The 21,601-nt window shown below is 42.5% G+C and overlaps 1 protein-coding gene across 2 annotated transcripts in view; it reads left to right on the top strand.

The window, feature by feature from the left end:
* The window catches only part of met (MET proto-oncogene, receptor tyrosine kinase), a 192,666-nt gene that overhangs the window by 55,148 nt on the left and 115,917 nt on the right, over positions 1–21,601 (top strand). For both annotated transcript variants that reach the window (XM_060928408.1, XM_060928407.1), the window contains exon 3: positions 8,479–8,673. In XM_060928408.1, the coding sequence (XP_060784391.1) occupies positions 8,479–8,673 (195 nt within the window). The remainder of the gene's footprint in view (positions 1–8,478; positions 8,674–21,601) is intronic.

Raw genomic sequence — 21,601 nt, 5'->3', positions numbered from 1 at the left:
CCCTGACCAAAAGAACACTACAAATGAAGATATAGACTGGAGCTACAAGATGTCCAATGCTGACCTCCGGAAACTGACAGGAAGCCAGGATATACAGTAAAACTATCCTTCTACGTACAACAACTAAACTATATTGCTCACATTTGCCGGATGGGCAATAACCAAGTGCAAAAGCAGCTCCTGTTTGACAAAAATGGTTACAAATGGACGAAATGGGAAAATCTGCTGGGCATAGACACCCAACAGATAAGACGTATGATGATGGACAAAGCAAACTTTGAGCAACTGCTGCAACTGCTACAGCAGAAGCACCCCTAGAGAGTTTAACTTTTGACAGGGGAACATGATGATGATGATGAAGGTACTTGGCTCGGCGGCCACATGAAACGTAAACACCATGGACAGCGGCCAAACTCATAACTCTACAGACCGAAATACACGAAACCAAGTCCTACTAGGGTCTATTTTACCGATCTACGTTCAAGCATCATGCAAGTCTTCCTTCTCCTTGAATAAGACCGTGCATTCAACTGCCTTTTTGACATGACTGCACCGAAATACCACTTGCAACAATATTTCACGCACTCCATCAAGAAAAAAGTTAAACATGATGAACACGGGCATACTGTTTTGAGCATACGATTTTTTAAAAAGAAACTAGCTACATCAAAGTCCTTCAATAAACCCATCCTTTAGCGCAAATGAGCTTAACCTAGTTCAAAGCATGACGCTAGCAGTAGCTGCATAAGGCAAAATCATGTGGGCCTTTCGTCAACAACAAGCCACGGCGGGCAAACAATAATCAAGTGTCCTTACCTTAAAACGTTGTCTTGACCACAGAACTTCTCAAGTATTTCACTTAAATCCACACGGGTTAACAACACACCCAACACAGCTAGCGAGAAATGTGGATCTGCGCTAGCTTTGTATTGCTATTCCCCTCAGTATGCTTACTCTGTCTGCTGTCCGAACTGTGAACATTATAGGCTACAATCTTTTCATCAATTTCTTCAGTAGATGCCGTTTTAGACAGGGGCGTCAGAAGCATTTTTAATATGGGGGGGACACACTGGCGGGGGGGTCCTCCGCCAGAAAATTTTTAATTAATTTTCAACAATAAGTCCTCATTCAACTAGTCCATATATTCATCAGCCTGTTTTTAAACCCACCGCTACGCCTAAAATAATGAGATGAATGTGACACAATTTATCACCAACAATGACTTTATGGGTGCATTTTACTTTTTATTTTGTGTTTTCTATTTAGTTTTAGATGTAACACAACATGCCGCTGGGCCAAGCAATAGTGACACTCAACTGTATGTTTAAAAATAAGAATATTCATAATCTCACACAGTGAACAGGCATGACATGGCATCATGCAAACTTCATAACACAAAATCACACTGTGTCAAGCAACGGTGACACAAAAAACAACTTCACACAATGAACAAGTGCAGTTTTGTCAACCTGCATGCAATGGTGGTACTACAGTAGCATTTACAGATTAGTATAACAAATAGATTTATAGATATAACTCCTTATATTGGTGCCACCGCAATTTCTACCACTTCATAACTTTTATCCCCCTTTCCTTCACAATCCACCTGGAATAACATCCATCTCTCTCCATCGCTTTCCTCTCTACTGTTCCTTCCCCATACACTGATTTCCCATCTTACTTTCCAGAAAACTGCCAAAGACCAGACAAAACAAGGAATCAGTAAATATCATCAGAGCAGACTTGACCTCATTCTCGGCATTACAGTAAGGCAGGCCTACTGGGGTTGAATTAAATGATAGCTAACGTTAAAGGCCCGGTCCCACTGGCCGATGGACACAAAACGTATGCAAAAAGGACACAGCGGATGAGCAAAATTTCGGGGGTGGCTCTATCCGTTTTCATCCGCTCCAGAAATGGACAAAATTGGCGAAAACAGAACGGAAAAGAACGGTCGTGGGTAGTATATAGCGGGGATGTTAAACGCATGTTCATAGGAAGCCTAGCGGATGGAAGTGGATGACAGCTCCGAAGGGGTTACCGGTGGTAACTGAGAAGCGGACGCATAGCAGAAAGAGCGGATGCATAGCGGGTGAAGGGGATGCATCACGTACGCCTAACGGAAACAAAGGGGATGTTGCGCGGATGTATATCGGATGCAGACGGTTCACTGCGCTAGGTGTCCTTCTACATACTCTAGACATACTCCAGACATCCTAAATATACGAGATACATCCCAGATATAAACGCTTTGTCCGTTTTGAATACTTTATATACGAGATGCATACGCTTACATCCTTTCTATTTCCGTGCTACTAACGACGAATAGACGTTTCATGTACCTTATCTTTCCTCCCTCTTTCCGTTTTCAGCTGCAGCGGACGTGAGTTGCGAGGATGCCCAGAGGATGCAGAGAGGATACAGCAGACGTTTAACGGATGATAACGGATATAGAACGTTTGTTGCTCGTATATGTCGCGGATTTACATCGTACACGGCAGAAAGTTCATCCGTTCTAAAAGTTTTGTGCAGCTCAAAACTTTTTGCGCGGATGAAATCACAGTGGACGGATGCTCGATGGATAGAGCGTATGAAGCACGTATGCAATGAGTACACAACGGATGCATAGCGTTTTCCAACGGATGGCAAAGATTTTTTTACGTTTTACATCCTCTTTGCATCCGTAAGTGCAGTGGGACCGGGCCTTAAGCTAGCTGATACATCTCCTAACATTGACTAGCCAGCTAACTGCACTAACATTTCCATTGGGACAAAAAAACCCTGTCCTGTGGGGAAATTCTGACTGACTTTCCGCTGCTTTGTAAAGAATGTCCTTATGTCCACTGTGTCTGGGGAGGAGCAAATACTGCAAACAATTCATCATCAACCAAGAATACCCCATTAGGCGAAGCTTATTTCACTGTTTAGTTGAATATTAATTTAACGTGTCCTAGGGTTAATTTTGAGGGCAGATAACAAAAGAATAAGGTTTCAGCAAAAGCTAGACATTGTGAGGTTGCAATGTGGCTGACGTCACCTCCTCCATTTTCCAGCAGCTGCACCAACATTTCTGTGCTCGCGCTGAGGTTCACTTCACTCGCGCGCGGTGAGCTGTTGTCGGGAACGCCCGGAAAACCCGGAGTGGATTGTCAGTGGTCTGTGTATTCTCTTATCGATCAAGTGGAATGGATTCTTTCACGAAGCAATAGAAACGGCGCTGGGTGAACTCATATTTTATGTTAAATGTGGGGGGGTCCAAACGAAGAATTATGAAATGTGAGGGGGACACGTCCCCTTCACATTCAATGGTGGCGACGCCCATGGTTTTAGACATTTTATTATCCCCATCGAAATATGCTATTATACTAACAGGATTATAACTCAAATCACACGACACGTATTCAAATCACAACTGATTTATTTTACTGTTGGACAGATCATAGCATATCTAGCCTAGCTGCACATAGCCTAGCTGCTGGTAGGCTGATCACTGATAAGTAGCTGATATTCTGAACAGATTGGTGATCCTTACCTTAAAAAAGTCTGTGACTTTAGGCAACGATTCTATCATTACCTGCATCTCTCTCTTTTTTCCTTTTATGCGCCCCGCTAACATGTGAACGCTTCATCTTTCAAAGCCTCTAAATTTGTGTCTCTGCAGTCTTTGGCGCGCTTTCGTGCGTGACGTTACATTTTGTTCCATTTTATTCTGGTCCAGTTGTGGGTGTTCGTTTCGCGAACCACATCCACCATGTCTCTTACAGCAGGCTACTGTGCGCTCATTTATTTCTAACCTTATTTCTATCCGTACATTAATGTAGGCCCACGATTCCGACAGTTTATTATTTTATTAATATTACAAGGCCCCTGATTGGCTGTGGCCCAGGGGCTTGAGCCCCTCCCCCCTTAAAGCGCCGGTGCATGTCCGCCATCGTCTGTGTGAGACTCGCGCGCGCGCCAACTGTCCTTCCCGTGATTCATTTCCAGAACGCATTTCCCCTTCTCCATTTTAGCCTTTTTTTATTTTTTATTATTTTTTACTCAGTAACGGTTGTGATGTAAAATGTACCGAAGTACACTACTTAAAAGAAAACATACTTAAGTAAAAGTAAAAGTACACTCTTTAAAAATTACTTGAAAAAGTATAAGTACACAAAAAAGCTACTCAAGTACAGTAACGCGAGTAATGTAATTCGTTACTTTCCACCTCTGATGCTCACGCTAACACACTGCGTGCAGCCTCGGCGAAGAATCCCCTCCCTGACTCGCCTGGGAGTTTCGATTGTACAGGACCTCGCAATCAGCGCTCCTCACCGGAGACTTCCGCTAGGGCCGAGTCTACGTCACTGAGGAGACGCGGGGAGCGAGTTACGTCGTTTTGACAGAACACAGTGAAAATAAATATATATATCACATGTGTCCACTCAACTCTCCACTGGACCTTCTAGACTTGTGTTCTACAAAAGTATTTGGACATTCCACTCTCTGTCTGTCTGTCTGTCTGTCTGTCTGTTCGACGGATGCAAATCGACACGGTTGGACAGACATTACTCTACTTTGGACATGGATTGGACACACATACTCTTCACTTTGGAACGGGATTGGTGACACCTCAGAGGGGCCAAAAACAACATTTGAGAAGAGCACCATTCAGAGGAAATCAAGTTCATGGGCAATAACTACTAGTCTTAAATGAAAAGCTGATGAGCACAACGTCACATATGTATACATCAGGAAACTAGAAAGGCATTCGGTAGATTAGAGTGCATATCTCTTCCAAGCCACATGTTATCAACATCAAAATCAAATCACTCGAACCTAGGATAATACTAAAGGTGTCCACCAAATTTCATCCAAATCCGTTCACTACTTTTTGAGTTACGTTGGGAAGAGACAAAACAATTCCTGAATCCACATATCCGGATTTGTATCAAAATCTAATCAATGCTCACCTTTCCTCCAAATTTCATCCAAATCTTTTCATTACTTTTCGAGTTACGCTGGGAACAAACAAACAAACGGAGGTGAAAATATAACCTCCTCCAATAAAGCTGGTGGAGGTAATAAGGTTTTTTTTTTCTGTGATATAAAACACGATGTGAATGCAATACACGCAGTTTATCGAAAAAATCTGAAATGTGGCTAAAATTGTTCTTCATTGTTCTTTTGTGCGTTTGACGATAAGAAGCTCTGACTTTGATTTAAACTCTAAAGAATAAGCAGAGACAGAGAAACCCAATACCACGAAACCCTATAATCTACAGAAAGCTCTTCAGCATCAGTCCCTCTGAGACCAACTTGCCTCAGTGGAGAAAGTCTCAGAGTCATAGCTGCTGAAGCCTGTCAAAACAATACTCTTGTTTTTCATTTTCAGCCCTTGATCCACCACTTTGTCTACTCAGGAGAGCAGGAATGCACATTTTTCTTCTCTGTCTTTCTCGATCTGTGTGGCAACTATCATTACTTCCTTCAACCTTGTCTCGTGGTGGCGAGAAGCCAAACTAATTCAGAATTCTAGTCCAGTTTGAAGCCGATGAGACAGAAGACGCATCAAAGCAGCTTGCTCACACTGGCTTGCCTCTTCTTAGACATCTCTCTCCACTTCATATCATATCTGAGATGGAACTGTCTGCGGCAGACATTCCTGCGTCTCTCTCATCATGCTGTATCTGGTGAAGCAGTCTGATAGTTCTCCAGTCTGGGTCACTCCCTCTCACCTGACTGTGATACAGTAAGTTTGTCCCTGACTGGCTCGGAGTCCACTCGAGCTGGTAACGAGAGCAGGCCCCATTGCTCTTCTGGCCTGATTTATCACCTGCCTGTATTGTTCTCTACAGCTTCAAAGCTCTTCTTTGAGACGTGCCCTCAAATGAAGCCGTGAGTTTCGCTTGGAGTGCAGTCAGAACTGTGACTCATATGTGTTACTCACTGTGGTGAAGTACAAGTGAAAAGAATTCTCTGAAAGGAATTATGGGATTGGTGTTATAATTAATGCAGCCTTCTGTATTCTCTCTCTCTCTCTCTCTCTTTTTTTACCCCAGCTTGGCTGGCATGGGCTAAACTGCCTTTTTTCTGCCCTTATGAACCTTTTTGTAGTTGTGTTGCCTCTGCCATTCTACAGTGTAACAATACACCGGCTGAGCTGGTGTGATCCCACCCTTAATCATTAACCGCCTGCTCGCTGTACTTGGTTGAGCCCTTTAGTCATGGTCTCTGGTGCCAGGGTCTGGTTTCATTAATAATTGATGACTCCTTGGCCTTCATGTTAGGTTCTTGGCTAGCTTGACCAGCCTTGACTCCCTCCATCCTCTACCTTTGATGGCAGGTGGTTTGCACAAAGTGAGTTCCCATTTGGAAAAGCCTGTCTAAAGGCGTACTTTCATGCTCGAGTCGATACACAGGATCAACCTTTGGCTCATTTGAGAGAAAGTGTCATCATCACAAGTTTGTTTTAACAGAGACCTACTCCTTCTGAACTGGACAAACTGAATAGTTTCATTGCTGCTGTATGCTAAATCTTTGTAGTATGAGATATTTAAATGAGTTTTTTTTGTTTTGTTTTTTTACATGGTTTTGAAACTTATCAAGAGTTTGGGAGTAAATAGGAATTAACAGCACTGGTTTAGCCAATCATCTTATTTGATTCGCAGTCAGGGTGTGGTAGACATCTGAATTCACTCAAAGCAAACTCCAGGCTGGAGGTGTGTGCACAGGACCGGTTTTTACTTCCATTTTGAACCAAAAAATCTGATCCCAGAGAAATTCCGACCAGGACCTCCTGCTCCCGAAGGAATTCTGACCAATCCTTCTTTCTCCCAAAGGAATTCTGACCAATCCTTCCTGCTCCCGAAGGAATTCTGACCAATCCTTCCTGCTCCCGAAGGAATTCTGACCAATCCTTCCTGCTCCCGAAGGAATTCTGTCAAATCCCTCCTGCTCCCGAAGGAATTCTGTCAAATCCCTCCTGCTCCCGAAGGAATTCTGACCAGTCCTTCCTCCTCTCCAGGGAATTCTGACCAATCCCTCCTGCTCCCAAAGGAATTTTCACCAGTCCCACTCACTCTTCATCAATCCCACCCACTTCTGCACAAAGTTTCCTGCCAATCCCGCCTGCTTCAGCAGAAAATTCGTCCAATCCAGCCCACTCTTCCAGGAAGTTTGACCAATCCCACCTGTGCCCTCAGAAAGTTTATTGAATCTCACTCATTCCTGTAGAGCTTCTTGATAAGTCCTACCATTCCTGCAGTTATGTTTGCATCCACCTTTGGTATTTTCCAAAATACACACAAAATATTGATTTAAACTACAGCAATCCTAGTAAACCAGTTACTGGTGATGAAGGAGGAACCTGCTGTGTCCAGTACATGCCCGCTTTAGTGAACCACCCAATCCCATCCACATGAACATAAAAACTGCCCACTTCCATGATCCCAGTCCAGATCATGGACCTATACTCCAGCCACGAGAAATTAAATTTTAATCTGGCTTTCTTCTTCTTCTTCTTTTGACTGCTCCCATTAGGGGTCGCCACAGTAGATCTGTTCCGCATTTGATTTGGCATAGGTTTTACACCGGATACCCTTCCTGACGCAACCCTCCCCAACCTATCTGGACTTGGGACTGGCACTAAGTACACACTGGCTTGTACAACCCCAGTGGCTGGGTATTTTACCAAATCTGCATGTCTTTGGACTGTGGGGGAAACCTGAACACCAAGAGGAACCCCATGCAGACACGGGGAGAACATGCACAGAAAGACCCCCATCAGCCGTGGGGTTCGAACCTGGAACCTTCTTGCTGTGAGGCAACAGTGCTAACCACTGCATCACCATGCTGCCCTGAATCTGGCTTTATTAAATGATCAAATTTGTTGAAATGACTTGATTTGACAAATAAACTTGACTTGAACTCTTGGTGCAAACAAACTTGGGGAGGAAAAAAAAAATGCAAGTATGAAAACGATACAACTTTTTTTTTCCACAAATTTTTTGAAAAGATGCTTCGTGAATACTTTAGAGACCAGAATGTTGTATGTGTCAGTAAAACTATGTAAGAAACACGAGATCACCCACCAAACTCCACAGGTTGTAGCGATCACAGCCAAAGAAAGCTGGACAGCAGGAGAGTTCCACATTCCTCCCAATTTCTCATGAACTCCTGCCATCTGCGAGTGCAGCCGTCCGAATGTGGCAGGAAGATCGGAGCTCCATGGGAGAAGACACATGGCTAAGCTCCGTTATGCAAGGGCCCTTTCTGGAGCAGTAGATTCTGAGATACAATAAGGGTTTTCTGTTTTTCTCTCAAGCAGTCCATTAAATGCATTTAGCACGGTGGACTTGAGCACAGACCCCCCTGCCAGTAAAACACTTGTGCTGCTGATTATATCATGTATACAACTCTATTAGCTCATACTTTTTATGCATATGGAATTTTCGGTATTTAGAAACTTGGGATCTTTTTTTTTTTTTTTTTTTGCAGAGCTCAGTTAGCGATTCCTATGATGACTGTGGGAAGCATGACAAAGGCTACAGGCTGGAGGTTAAAGGAACCAATCCACGTAAAGACTGGTTTAACGGCCGCTTCAGGAACGTTCTCCTCACCTCCATCGCCGTGGTGCCTGTGCAGGAACATACAGTGGCTACCCTTGGGACGGCAGACGGGAGAGTCATCCAGGTAAGAAGGGACAGATAAAGGGTAAAGATACTCAAGTGAAGAAAAAAAAAAAGAGGGCTGGGAGATAAGATGATCTAATATCGATATTGTGATAAATTCACAATGTCACGATGCACTTTTTTTGAGATATCATCAGTATAATGACTTTTCTTCTAATAATTACAAACTACATGGAAAAAGCTTCAATTGTTTCGTTAGAATTTATTTTTGGTAGATGTTAATGTCATCTGTCATTAGTCAGTGTGCATTAATTAATCCACGCAGTAAAAATCGTTCTACTGTGAACTCAGTTGTGCTTCAGCTGATGTGTGTAGTGCAGCTGGTGGTGGGATTCAGAAGGGTTAGCGATTAAATCTAATTATGAGTAAAGCTACAAAACGACTGGAAAGTCAAAAAGGAGTTTTTTTTTTTTTTTCTGTTTCTTTCTGAATATAAATACATAATCTGCTTGATTTGGATACAGAGGCGACTGATTTGCGTGCTTTTATTTCCAAAAATTATGAGAAAGAAGCAAGACATAAGGCAGATTCTACCGTAACTGGATCCATTAACCACTTGCCCACAAAATAAGACATTTTTCTTGTCCTTTTTTCAGTGAGGTAATATTTTCAAGATTGAAAATATGGTATTTGGTCTTCTAAAACAGCACGTCATTTAAAAATACACTGAGTATATCAATAAAAGATTTATAAAGAATAAAGTTCTATTTCTTTGACATATCTGACAGAGGGCGGCACAGTGGTGTAGTGGTTAGTGCTGTCGCCTCACAGCAAGAAGGTCCTGGGTTCGAGCCCCGGGGCCGGCGAGGGCCTTTCTGTGTGGAGTTTGCATGTTGTCCGCGTGGGTTTCCTCCGGGTGCTCCGGTTTCCCCCACAGTCCAAAGACATGCAGGTTAGGTTAACTGGTGGCTCTAAATTGAGCGTAGGTGTGAATGTGAGTGTGAATGGTTGTCTGTGTCTATGTGTCAGCCCTGTGATGACCTGGCGACTTGTCCAGGGTGTACCCCGCCTTTCGCCTGTAGTCAGCTGGGATAGGCTCCAGCTTGCCTGCGACCCTGTAGAAGGATAAAGTGGCTAGAGATAATGAGATGAGATGAGATATCTGACAGACATAACTCCCATTTTAAAAATCCCTTTCATTATCCCTGTTGCTATCGTCAGTGAGTTTCTGTCAGATGACCTGACGACAGACTCGGCCATTATGGATCTTTGGTAGTTATCGTGTGGAAGCAGGCTTTATCATTTTTGGGTGTCAACAGATAGAGTTGAAATAGATTAACAGCGAAAAAACTATTTCGTTCACGAGAGAAGCCCACAGTTATTTTTAAAAAATGCTATCGTGGGAGCGTCGTGGCTCAGGTGGCTAAGGCGCCATACCATAAATCCGGGGACCCGGGTTCGATTCCGGCCTGAGGTCATTTCCCGATCCCTCCCCGTCTCTCTCTCCTGCTCATTTCCTGTCCTGTCTCTACACTGTCCTATCCAATAAAAAAATCTTTAAAAAAAAAAAAAATGCTATCGTCAGTCTAATGCACCTGACGATGGCAAAATTCAAGCCCTCGCCACGCACATGTTGACTGACGCAAAGAGGAAATTCTACTGCGCGTGATTTTTGTGACAGCAGACATTTACTTCCGGGCAAGACTCGGAGTTCTGACAGCTAGATTTCATCAAATAAATCAAGGTAAGATTTTCAGTCAGCTATCCTGACGATAGAAATTTTTGACGATAGAAACATTGAGAATATATTTGTGCATTCATATTTAAATTTTTTCTGGAGGAAAACTATCGTAAGTTGAGATAAATCCGAGCCACTTGCGACCCTTTCAGCCGACAGGCCGTTTCAATGTGTTATTTCCCCGCAAAAGTGACACAGTCGTGTCTATCGTCACTGTTCTGACAATTATTATTTCAATTTTGAAAATAAATGTTATCTTTATTTCAATATTTTATTTTATTATTTGGTTCTAGTGGTGAGGTATTTAATATTATTACTAAATTTGTCAGATTAATAATGTAAGAAACAGTTTTGTTGCTATGAGTGTCTGTCGGAATATGACGGTAGACGTTAGTTTGTCTGTCAGGTTTTGATGATAGAAACCGATGTGTTTCTATTGTCATTTAGCATGTCTGTCACGTCAGGCTTTTATTAATTAGTTACCAGGACTACTGTCCTAAAATTTACTGTGAATGTCCAAGACCCCAAATGCTACTAGAAAAACTTAATAGAATGATCAAAATAATCAATTCAGCAATTTAAGGAGATGGGACTTAACTGGCCTCTGTTATGGTAGAATCTGCCATAAAAGCTTTTTTCAAGTCTAGGTCATAAAAAGAATTTTCCCCGACACCCAATTATTTTTGTTTAGTGACCGAAAGCTACTGAATTCAAATCACAGACTTCCAATTTTATTTGTGTTTTTTTTTTTAAATAGAACAATTAATGAATTTATCTCCACGTGTCCCTAAATTCTCTGCTATTTTTTCCTTCTTCACCATGACCCAATACAAGATACTACTCCATGCATCACACATCACGTGGTGGGCTTTCCCCGTTCGCGCAACGCATTGTGGGATACAAATTTGAAAGAGGAGAGAAAAATGGAGGACGTGAGTGTGCGAATGAAACGTGAAAGACCGACTACAGTAACGGAAAGAAAGCGAGAAGAAAAGACGTTATGTTATATACGAAGGAAAAGAAACGCAGGACCAAACTAATAAATATCGGCGCTCAGCGAGCACCTCGGTGTGATCAGCTGTTCGTTTAGTTTCGGAACGCGCATGCGGACACGCACACGGACTTCCTCTGTCTGCTTGACTGCGCGAAGCGAGCGATTTCATGCACATTATTTGCTTTAATCCCGTCGAATTAAATCACTTCCCAGCCACAGAACAGAACGGCCTGATAGTTTGTGAGATATTACAGAAATAATATCACAATGACCACATTTCAGACGGAACTAAATTTCACCGATTTTATGAAATCGAAAGGCCGTCTCGCTTTAATGATGGATGATTATTAGTAGTAGTAATTTTTGCCAGAGTTGTATGTTGTCCAGCAGAATTTCCTTTATTATGATGATTATTATTTTGTGTGTGTGTGTGTGTGCTGTAACTGGGCAGGATGCTCGTGTAAATGGCCTGGAAGAGAGAGCGTCCAGGTGCCAGGATCAGGTTTAAGAACATGTCCCCTTCCTGTTTGTGCCACTTTTAGCTCTGACCTACACTACTTTACCAGAAAAGCCGACTCGTTACACATCTGCTCGAACAAATCCACTCGCTAATCAGCGTTCACGCAAACGTCACACCAGGCTCGGAGTACCGTACGTGCATTTTAATTCACCCACTCCTCTGTGTCTGTATTCATTCTATTTCTGGTTAAAGCAAAGCTTCCTTCTAGACGTTTCTCTTCAGCATTGTGTTGTGTGTACAGGGAAGGAGAAGGTTTTTTGAGAAATGAGTAGTCCAGAGAGAGGGTGACAGCTGCACGGAAATGAAGTAGAGAACTAGAACGGCGCGTTAATAGTAAGCACTGGGCTTCGATGACATGTCCTCACACGGCATTTTCTTGGAACCATTGCAGCTGTCGTTTGGTTCTTGTTTTTGTTTTTTCTTCCTTTTTACATTTTTTTTTTCCCTTCAGCTTTTTCTTGCCCCTTTTGTACTGACATGGAGGCCTGGGAATGGGCAGGCGGTGGACCAGCTGTCCCACTCAGAGACCTGAAGAGATGCAGAATAAGTGAGAAAAAGAGGAGATTGGTTGCCGTAAATGCACATGAGCACTTCGAGAGTGTGTGAGAGAGACGGAGAGCCAGAATCGGTGTGAAACACTCAGCATCGTGACTTGCCTCACCACCCGGCACCGTATCGTCGAGGTTTCTTTTAAACGTTGCTCAGTTGGATTTTGGTAACTGAAAACTCCTCTGAACAACATCGACGCAGCCAGTGAACACAGATTTTAGAAGCTTTGTTGATTATCCAAGGATTTGATTCGGTTTATTGAGACACCTGACTCGAGATTCACACCAGCAAGTCAGGTTTCACTCTTCCGCTTGTAGTTTATCTGGTGTGGGTGTGTAGCGAGGTTGTAGCCAGCTACGGTTAACAGTTATTCCATGAAATCGGGTCGTACATGAGCTGAAAGCCGACGAGGCGCGTAGCACCGAGTTACTTTTAAGCCGTGTACGAGGAGATTGAGTGGAATAACTGTTTTATTCTGTCCACATTCACTGGATTTTGAGAAACGGAGCATTTTTATTTTTTGCAAATTCGATAAATTACATTAAAACGAATCACACCGCACTCACGATGAAAAGGTGCAAAACCAAACCAAAAGACTATTAAAACAAGAAAAAATGTCTGCACACTTACCGTATTTTCTGGACTATAGAGCGCACCTGTATATAAGCCGCATCCGCTCTATTTAAAAAAATAAATAAATAAAAAGATATACAAGCCGCACCGGGCTATAAGCCGCAGATATCTATGTTGAAAAATTAGATATTTACTGCATGTACAGAACGATTTTGTACTGTAAATGTACATGTATGTACCTGAACAGATTCTTTCCGAACAGTGCCTTTTAACACGGCAGCAACTTTGCTGATTAAAACGGAACAGAACCAAGAGAAAATAACCGGTATTTATTTACCTTCATTTCTCCTGTGTTTGAAACCACAAGTCACTTTAATCATCTTCGCTGGATTTGAAAATAATTACCAGTTAGTAATTTGTCGTGCGTGTTCTATCTGCTAAAGATCTGCTAATTCTTCTTTGCATTGATTTTTCGTCTATCTTATTTTTGATTCTACTTCCGGTTAGAGCGCCCCTAGCGGTGGAAGAAAAATCCACAGAATAGCCGCACCTTTGTATAAGCCGCATGGTTCAAAACCTAGGAAAAAAGTAGTGGCTTATAGTCCAGAAAATACGGTACATTAAAACGAATCACACCGCACTCACGATGAAAAGGTGCAAAACCAAACCAAAAGACTATTAAAACAAGAAAAAATGTCTGCACACTTGGATCCTTTTATTCATTAAATTGCCAAGCTTTCGGTCAGAGACCTTCCTCAGGGCACAAACAGATGGAACATACAACAAACTAATCAATTAAGATTCATTAAGGTGCTCAGTCACACCTACACAGATGAGTTGTAGTCCAAGTGTGGGAGTTGTAGTTTTTCTGTTCTTCCTGGTTTCATATTTCCTCTACCCAAGGTAGCTGGCATTAAATTGACCCCAAATGCACCAATAAAATTACCCACCACAAAAACATACATCTTTTTACATACAAACTTGAGTACACACACACATGTAAGTAAGTGTAAGTTCAAGATAACTGCATAAACATCAGCAAGAACTTCATAAACTGCAGTTTCAAGACTTAACGAATGGTATACCTCCAATCAGGGCGGCACGGTGGTGTAGTGGTTAGCGCTGTCGCCTCACAGCAAGAAGGTCCTGGGTTCGAGCCCCGTGGCCGGCGAGGGCCTTTCTGTGTGGAGTTTGCATGTTCTCCCCGTGTCCGCGTGGGTTTCCTCCGGGTGCTCCGGTTTCCCCCACAGTCCAAAGACATGCAGGTTAGGTTAACTGGTGACTCTAAATTGAGCGTAGGTGTGAATGTGAGTGTGAATGGTTGTCTGTGTCTATGTGTCAGCCCTGTGATGACCTGGCGACTTGTCCAGGGTGTACCCCGCCTTTCGCCCGTAGTCAGCTGGGATAGGCTCCAGCTTGCCTGCGACCCTGTAGAAGGATAAAGCGGCTACAGATAATGAGATGAGATGAGATACCTCCAATCATAACATAACACTCATGTCAAAGTCTACATTTAACCCTTTGGGTTGTAGGGCATCTGATGTATGGATCCAAAACAATTCCCTTTGACATAGCACTTTATCAATGTTCCCACCCCTTGACAATTTAACTTGCTCAATTCCCTGAAACCGTAGGGAAGAAACAGGGTGGGCACACTCTACAAAGTGACAAGCCACAGGGTAATTAAGATCAACCCGTCTAATTGAACTCTTGTGTTCGCTGATCCTTTGTTTTAAGCTACGTGTAGTTTTTCCCACATAGACCTTATCACAGGGACATCTTAACAAATAAACAACATTCTTTATATTGCATGGAATAAAACCCTTCACATTGTAACTTTTACCAGACCTGGGGTGTTTAAAAGTATGTCTTATATGTACTGTTACATTGGGCACAATTGCCACAGGGGTAGTTACCATCCCTCAGGGGTGCAAATGCGATAAATAAAAACGTTATACAAAACGTCCGACAAAATTATTTCCGCTTAGGCGGACTTCTTAAAAACCTATCGATGGCTGAACAAATTGACTTCAAATTGTTGTTTTTTTGAAGAAAGTGCTGTCGTGCCGAGGTGTGGAACAGCTTTAGACATTTATTTAATTCTTTCTTGGACATTTCAGTTCTGTAATTTTCAAACTTGCTTGAGCTTTTGAACCAGTCTGGCTTACTGGCTTTACTGGCTTAGCTTTATCCTGGTTTCAGTCATATCTAGCAAACAGGCAACAGTTTATTTCGATTGGTGTTCATAAATCATCCACTGCTACTGTTGCTCAAGGTGTGCCTCAGGGTTCTGTCCTTGGTCCCATACGTTTCTCCTATAGGCCAGATTATTCGTAACCATGGCCTTAACTTTCATTGTTATGCTGATGATATTCAAATCTATATCACTATCACCCCTTCCATAGCCTCTGTTCAGCTGTTAAGGACTTACATCACTGACCTTAAGCAATAGCTGTATAAGAACTGCCTTAAACTTAATGCTGGCAAAACGGAGGTTCTATTAGTAGGTACCAAAAGACAGGTTCAGAATTTCTCCAGTTTCACTATTGATGTAGATGGTGTGTCTGTTCATCCTTCCCAAGTTATAAAAAACCTTGGCGTTATCTTTGACTCCACCCTTACGTTTGAACCCCATCTTAAAGGGGAACAGAGGGCAATATATAGAGTAAATATAACAATAAAACACACATTAACGAACCTTATTCAAGACTTACAAAAGTTTTTTGTTCTAAGGTTGGAAAGTTATAGTGTTTTGAAAGTAGCTCGAGCAAACTATTTCCGCAGTTTGAACAGCCCGCCATGATATTAATTTTATCCAATCAGAATGCACGTTCATTTTCTCTGCGTAACACTCATGACGTATGTATGTGCCCAGTTGTGTTGGCTCATTGAGGTTGGGAATAGCACGTGTGAAATACCCGTTTCTGCCTCTTGCGACGATTTCGCAAGTCCACGGGTGGCGCCTATCTCATTGCAGCAAATAAATTCTGCTGGACTCGTGAGCAACTCCACGTTACATTTTCCGCACGAGCACCACGCCGTGTCACCTGCACGCAGACGCTCTGCCCCACGCTCGCCACGCCCATGGTCAGCATCGGTCTCATCCTTGCCGTCATCCGAGCTTTCTTCTCTTATTTCATCACCGGAGTCGAGAGTACCTCTCCTAGCTATTTTAAGTTCGTTTCTTAAGACAAGGATTTTTTAAGATGTTACCTTGTTGACAGTTTCGGCGAGAATCTTCCGCCTTCTTCAAAACAGTCACCAGATGTGTCCTGGGGGAGCGACCTGACAGCAGGAGGCGTGAACTACCTGTCAAATTGGGCGGGACGTTCACGCCTCCGTAGCGTAACATCAGCTGATAAGGCACGTCACCACTCGACATCTGCTGACTGTTTTGAAGAAGGCGGAAGATTCTCGCCGAAACTGTCAACAAGGGAACATCTTAAAAAATCCTTGTCTTAAGAAACGAACTTAAAATAGCTTTAATAGTTAGACATAATGAACTTCCACTACACAGTACCTCTCCTAGGTTCAAACCGGTACCCTTCTAAGCCATAGCCTGCTTGCGGTGTGTCTTGCGGGATCTCTTCGTATGATTCGACAGAGCTGTCGCTTTCGCTTGATGCGCCCGACGCCATGATTACACGCTTCTCTCCTCTATTTCGGAGAGTTCCGCTAGTGCAGTGGGTAGCGCTGACGTCACGGTCTTTTAAAAATGGCGACTCTTGCGCGGTTTAGCGTATAAAGTATTATATTTACAATTACCAAGATATTTTGTTGTTTTCTAGTATATAAATTTGATAGAATACTTAAGAATACGTTACTTTGTCACATCAGCAACTGTATATATTATATTTGGTACCCCTTTAAACTAATTACTAAGAATGCTTTCTTTCACCTCCACAATATCGCACGTCTCCGCCCTTTTCTCTTGGAAACTGATGCCAATATGTTGGTCAATGCATTTATTTTTTCTCGTCTTGATTATTGCAATTCTCTCTTTTACGGTCTCCCTGCCACATCGCTGAATCGCCTGCAGTCCATCCAAAACTCAGCAGCAAGAGTCCTCACACTCACCAAGCGCACCGCTCACATCACTCCTGTTTTACAGCAGCTGCACTGGTTGCCAGTTATCTCTCGGATCAAATACAAAATCCTGCTTTTAACCTATAAAGCTCTTCATGGTTTCGCCCCTTCCTATCTCTGTGAGCTAATTCATCTGTACGGTCCCTCCTGCTCCCTCAGATCTTCTGTCTGTGGACTTCTGACTGTTCCACGTTTTAAACCGGCATCTATGGGTGGTAGATCATTGAGGCCAAGTTTACATTAGACCGTATCTGTCTCGTTTCCTTCGCGGATGCACTGTCCGTTTACATTAAAACGCCTGGAAACGCCGGGAAACGGGAATCCGCCAGCGTCCACGTATTCAATCCAGATCGTGTCTGGTCCGGTGCTGTGTAAACATTGAGAATACGCGGATACGCTGTGCTGAGCTCTAGCTGGCGTCGTCATTGGACGACGTCACTGTGACATCCACCTTCCTGATTCGCTGGCGTTGGTCATGTGACGCGACTGCTGAAAAACGGCGCGGACTTCCGCCTTGTATCACCTTTCGTTAAAGAGTATAAAAGTATGAAAATACTGCAAATACTGATGCAAATACTGCCCATTGTGTAGTTATGATTGTCTTTAGGCTTGCCATCCTTCCACTTGCAAGTGGTAAGTGATCTGCGCTGGGATCTCACACACAGCGGCTCAGTCCCGAATCACTGCTTGTTCGCTTCACTCGCGCGCTCTGTGAGCTGCGCGGGGCCGGAGTGCGCACCCTCCAGAGGGCACTCGCTGTTCAGGGCGGAGTGATTTGGAGCGCAGGATGCCTGTGGTGCCGAGCGTATCCGTGTATTGGTGTTGCTGTGTGCACGCGAATCGTGTATTGGCGTTGCTGTGTGCACGCTAATCGTTTTAAAAACGTTAATCTGATGATCCGCTGATACGGTCTAATGTAAACCCCACCTTAGTGTTGCTGCTCCTAAACTTTGGAACTCGTTACCACAATCGCTTCGTGACTGTTCCACTCTCTCTTCCTTCAAAGCCAACTTGAAAACTTTTCTCTTTACCCCACACTACTCTTCCTAGTTTTTTTTTTTTGGTGGTAATTCTTGTGTAAAGCGTCCTTGGGTTTGTGAAAGGCGCTATATAAATTGAACTTATTATTATTATTATCAGTCTAAAAAAATTCAACAAATTTTAATGCTTAAAGATGAAGAATGTAAACAAACCGGCGAAATGATTTATTAAAAATGTGATAATAATTCTTGAAAAATAAAAAAGATATGTTCTTACCATCAAATACTTTCATGCCATAGATTTTGTTGCTTTTTTTTTGTATTTTTTGGTGTTTTGTTTTCGAGCAGTTTTTATTTCATCCTCGGTTGCTTCAGTAACACGCTCCGCCATTTTGTTTTTCTCTCCTCACGGTATATGAGCTGATATCCTAGTAGTAGAGCGCACGATCGCTCATATCCAGTGAATTTTCACTTTTTCAGGAATTAAACCTTAAAGGGATCTTAAATTTCGTAGTGTATTTAAGTTACCTTTAAAACCAGCTCTTAAAGGAGTACGCCACCCCCAGGTGAAATTGAGTCAGTCCCTGCAGTCCCTAGAGTTGGATGAGTGAGCCGAAGCGTTTTGTAGCCGACCCAGCCATTGTCCTGATCTGGAAACGTCCCGGTTAGCTTTAGCTTAGCGTAGTCGCTGTAATCCGGCGTGTCCAGCTAGCATTGTCGTTGCAAAAGTGAATCAAATAACTCAGGATTTTTTATAATTATTTCTCATGACCTGTACATTCACATCGAGTACACATATCAATGCAAATTAACACGAAGGGATTTACTAGACCAATTTATATCTGGAACTATTTTCGGCCACAGCACAGGCAAAGCACCGCTGCAGGCGCAAAGACACCACGCAGCACCACAACTTCCGTCAATACACCAGTGTTACCAGGGAAACCAGGATTTTCAGGTGCTGCGTGGTGTCTTTGCGCCTGCAGCGGTGCTTTGCCTGTGCTGTGGCCGAAAATAGTTCCAGATATAAATTGGTCTAGTAAATCCCTTCGTGTTAATTTGCATTGATATGTGTACTCGATGTGAATGTACAGGTCATGAGAAATAATTATAAAAAATCCTGAGTTATTTGATTCACTTTTGCAACGACAATGCTAGCTGGACACGCCGGATTACAGCGACTACGCTAAGCTAAAGCTAACCGGGACGTTTCCAGATCAGGACAATGGCTGGGTCGGCTACAAAACGCTTCGGCTCACTCATCCAACTCTAGGGACTGACTCAATTTCACCTGGGGGTGGCGTACTCCTTTAAATTTAGTAGTAAATTTAAGTAGCCTACCTTTACTGAACTTTTTAAATTCATTAAATATACCAGTAACTTTAAGACCCTTTACTGGTATTCTTAGAAGTAGTTGTGACACATTTAAAGTGCATTTAAATGTTAAATTTAGTAACTTTACCAAAGTGACATCTTAAACGTTCTTTTTAACAGCATTTCGTTATCGTTAAGACATTGTGGAAAGTCACTAAAAAGTTATACTATAAGAATTCTTCAAGTTGTAAGTAAATCCACTGACATTTAGCATTTCGTAAACTTTTAGGATACTTTAAAGCTGTTAGTTCATCTAGTGTGGTGAGAGTGTTATTTGATTTCAGATAACGATAAGTTAAAAATGAACAACAGTTATTCCATGAAATCGAGTCGTACATGAGCTGAGAGCCGACGAGGCGCGTAGCACCGAGCTGTCTGTAATCCGTGTACGATCAGATTGAGTGGAATAACCGTTTTATTCTCTCCACATTCACTGGATTTTGAGAAACAGAGAAGTTTTATTATTTTGTTTTTTTTTTTTTTGCAAATTTGATAAATAAAAACTTTATACAAAACGTCCAACAAAATCATTTCTGCTTAGAATGTAAACAAACCGGTGAAATGACGGGAGCAATTTGTGAAAAATGTAATAATAATAATAATAATAATAATTCTTGAAAAATAAAAAATATTTGTTCTTACCATCAAATACTTTTATTCCATATTTTGTTGCTTTTTTCAATTTTGGGGGTTTCTTCTTTGTCAGGGTTTTTTTTTTTTGGTGGTTGGCAAACCAACTTAAAGGTGCATTACTGCCACCGACTGGGCTGGAGTGTGGAACTGGAGATATTGGGAGAAGAAAAATATGAATTTTTTTCGTGGTCCGGTTTCCATCAAATCCTGCGCTCTGATTGGCTGGCAAGCGGGTCCGTATCCTACGATACGGACCCCAGTTACGGACCTCTGGCGACTCACTTGTTCACAACAACAACAAACGTAGCAATTTTTGTCAACATTTATTTTCACATTTCTCAGGAGAATAGCATTAATTTTACAGCATGGATAGCGATAACGACAGTGTTCACAGCGAAAGCGAGTTTTACTCCCCTGAGGAAGAAGAAATAAAAGAAAACATTTCAGGAGAAAGCTAAAAACCTCTAACTGTTGCTAACGCCGAGCAAAAACATGGCTGAATCCTGAATGACTCAATTTTGTATAAATAGGGGACTACATAGGCGGCAAAACGTAGTTTTTTTCCTGCCACGGAAGTGCACTTGTATACCGAGGAGGAAGCCATTTGCATTACAGCCGTGAATGAGGATTGGCGGCTCGGCTCGGTTTTCCCTTTCGGGCGCTCTCGTTTTCTGTTAGAATTTGGTAAAGAAAAAAATAAATATATTATTTACCAGCTTAAGGTCGGTCCGTATGGTGAAATACCGTGACCTCGGCCTTGAATACTGACCTCGGCCCAGAGCGCCTCGCTCAGTACTTTCAAGACCTCGGTCACGGACCTCCCAGCTGGTCAATAACACACACATACATATATATTCTTTTAGCTATTTCTGTTTCTTTTAAATACTCGATGACAATTTTTGGCGTTTTGTTTTCGAGTAGAGTTTTTATTTCGTCCTCGGTTGGTTCAGCAACACGCGCCACCATTTTGTTTTTCTCTACTCATGGGATATGAGCTGATAGCCTAGTAGTAGAGTAGCCAATCAGAGCGTCCGATTGCTCATATCCGATGAATGTGGATAGGATAATAACAGTTAGTAGTCAAAATATACAGCTTCCAGCTGTTCTGTTATACGATTTCTACACACCACTTTGGGTTAAAATGTACTTCAGCTTTATTCATGTAATGTGCTTGGAGTTATACTGAAGTTGTTAGCGAAGTGTACCTGATACTTGCTTCAACAGAAGCATCAATGCTTCACTGTACTTCCAACAAAAATGGATTTTTCTTCATTTCCATACGAAGTGACTGAGAAGTTGGAGACGGGCTATGAGAATAAGATCGAGACATAAGGGCGGGACATGACTGAATGGGTGTTTCTGATTTGTCAGCTGTCGTCCTTACACCGCATGGCACGCCCCAAGCGTTTACAACACAGAATTCCAGGTTCTCCGCTCCAAAATCGGCAGCTTCAAAACGATTGATTTTTTTTTTTTCACCGACAACCAAAAAAAAATTAACCGGTTAGCGTTGATTCGGTCAACCACCGGTCAAACGGTCAT

This window comes from Neoarius graeffei, chromosome 8 (genome assembly GCF_027579695.1).
Source record: "Neoarius graeffei isolate fNeoGra1 chromosome 8, fNeoGra1.pri, whole genome shotgun sequence".
Lineage (NCBI taxonomy): Eukaryota > Metazoa > Chordata > Actinopteri > Siluriformes > Ariidae > Neoarius > Neoarius graeffei.
Note: the sequence above shows the minus strand (reverse complement) of the source record. Positions and strands in the feature narration are given on the sequence as shown.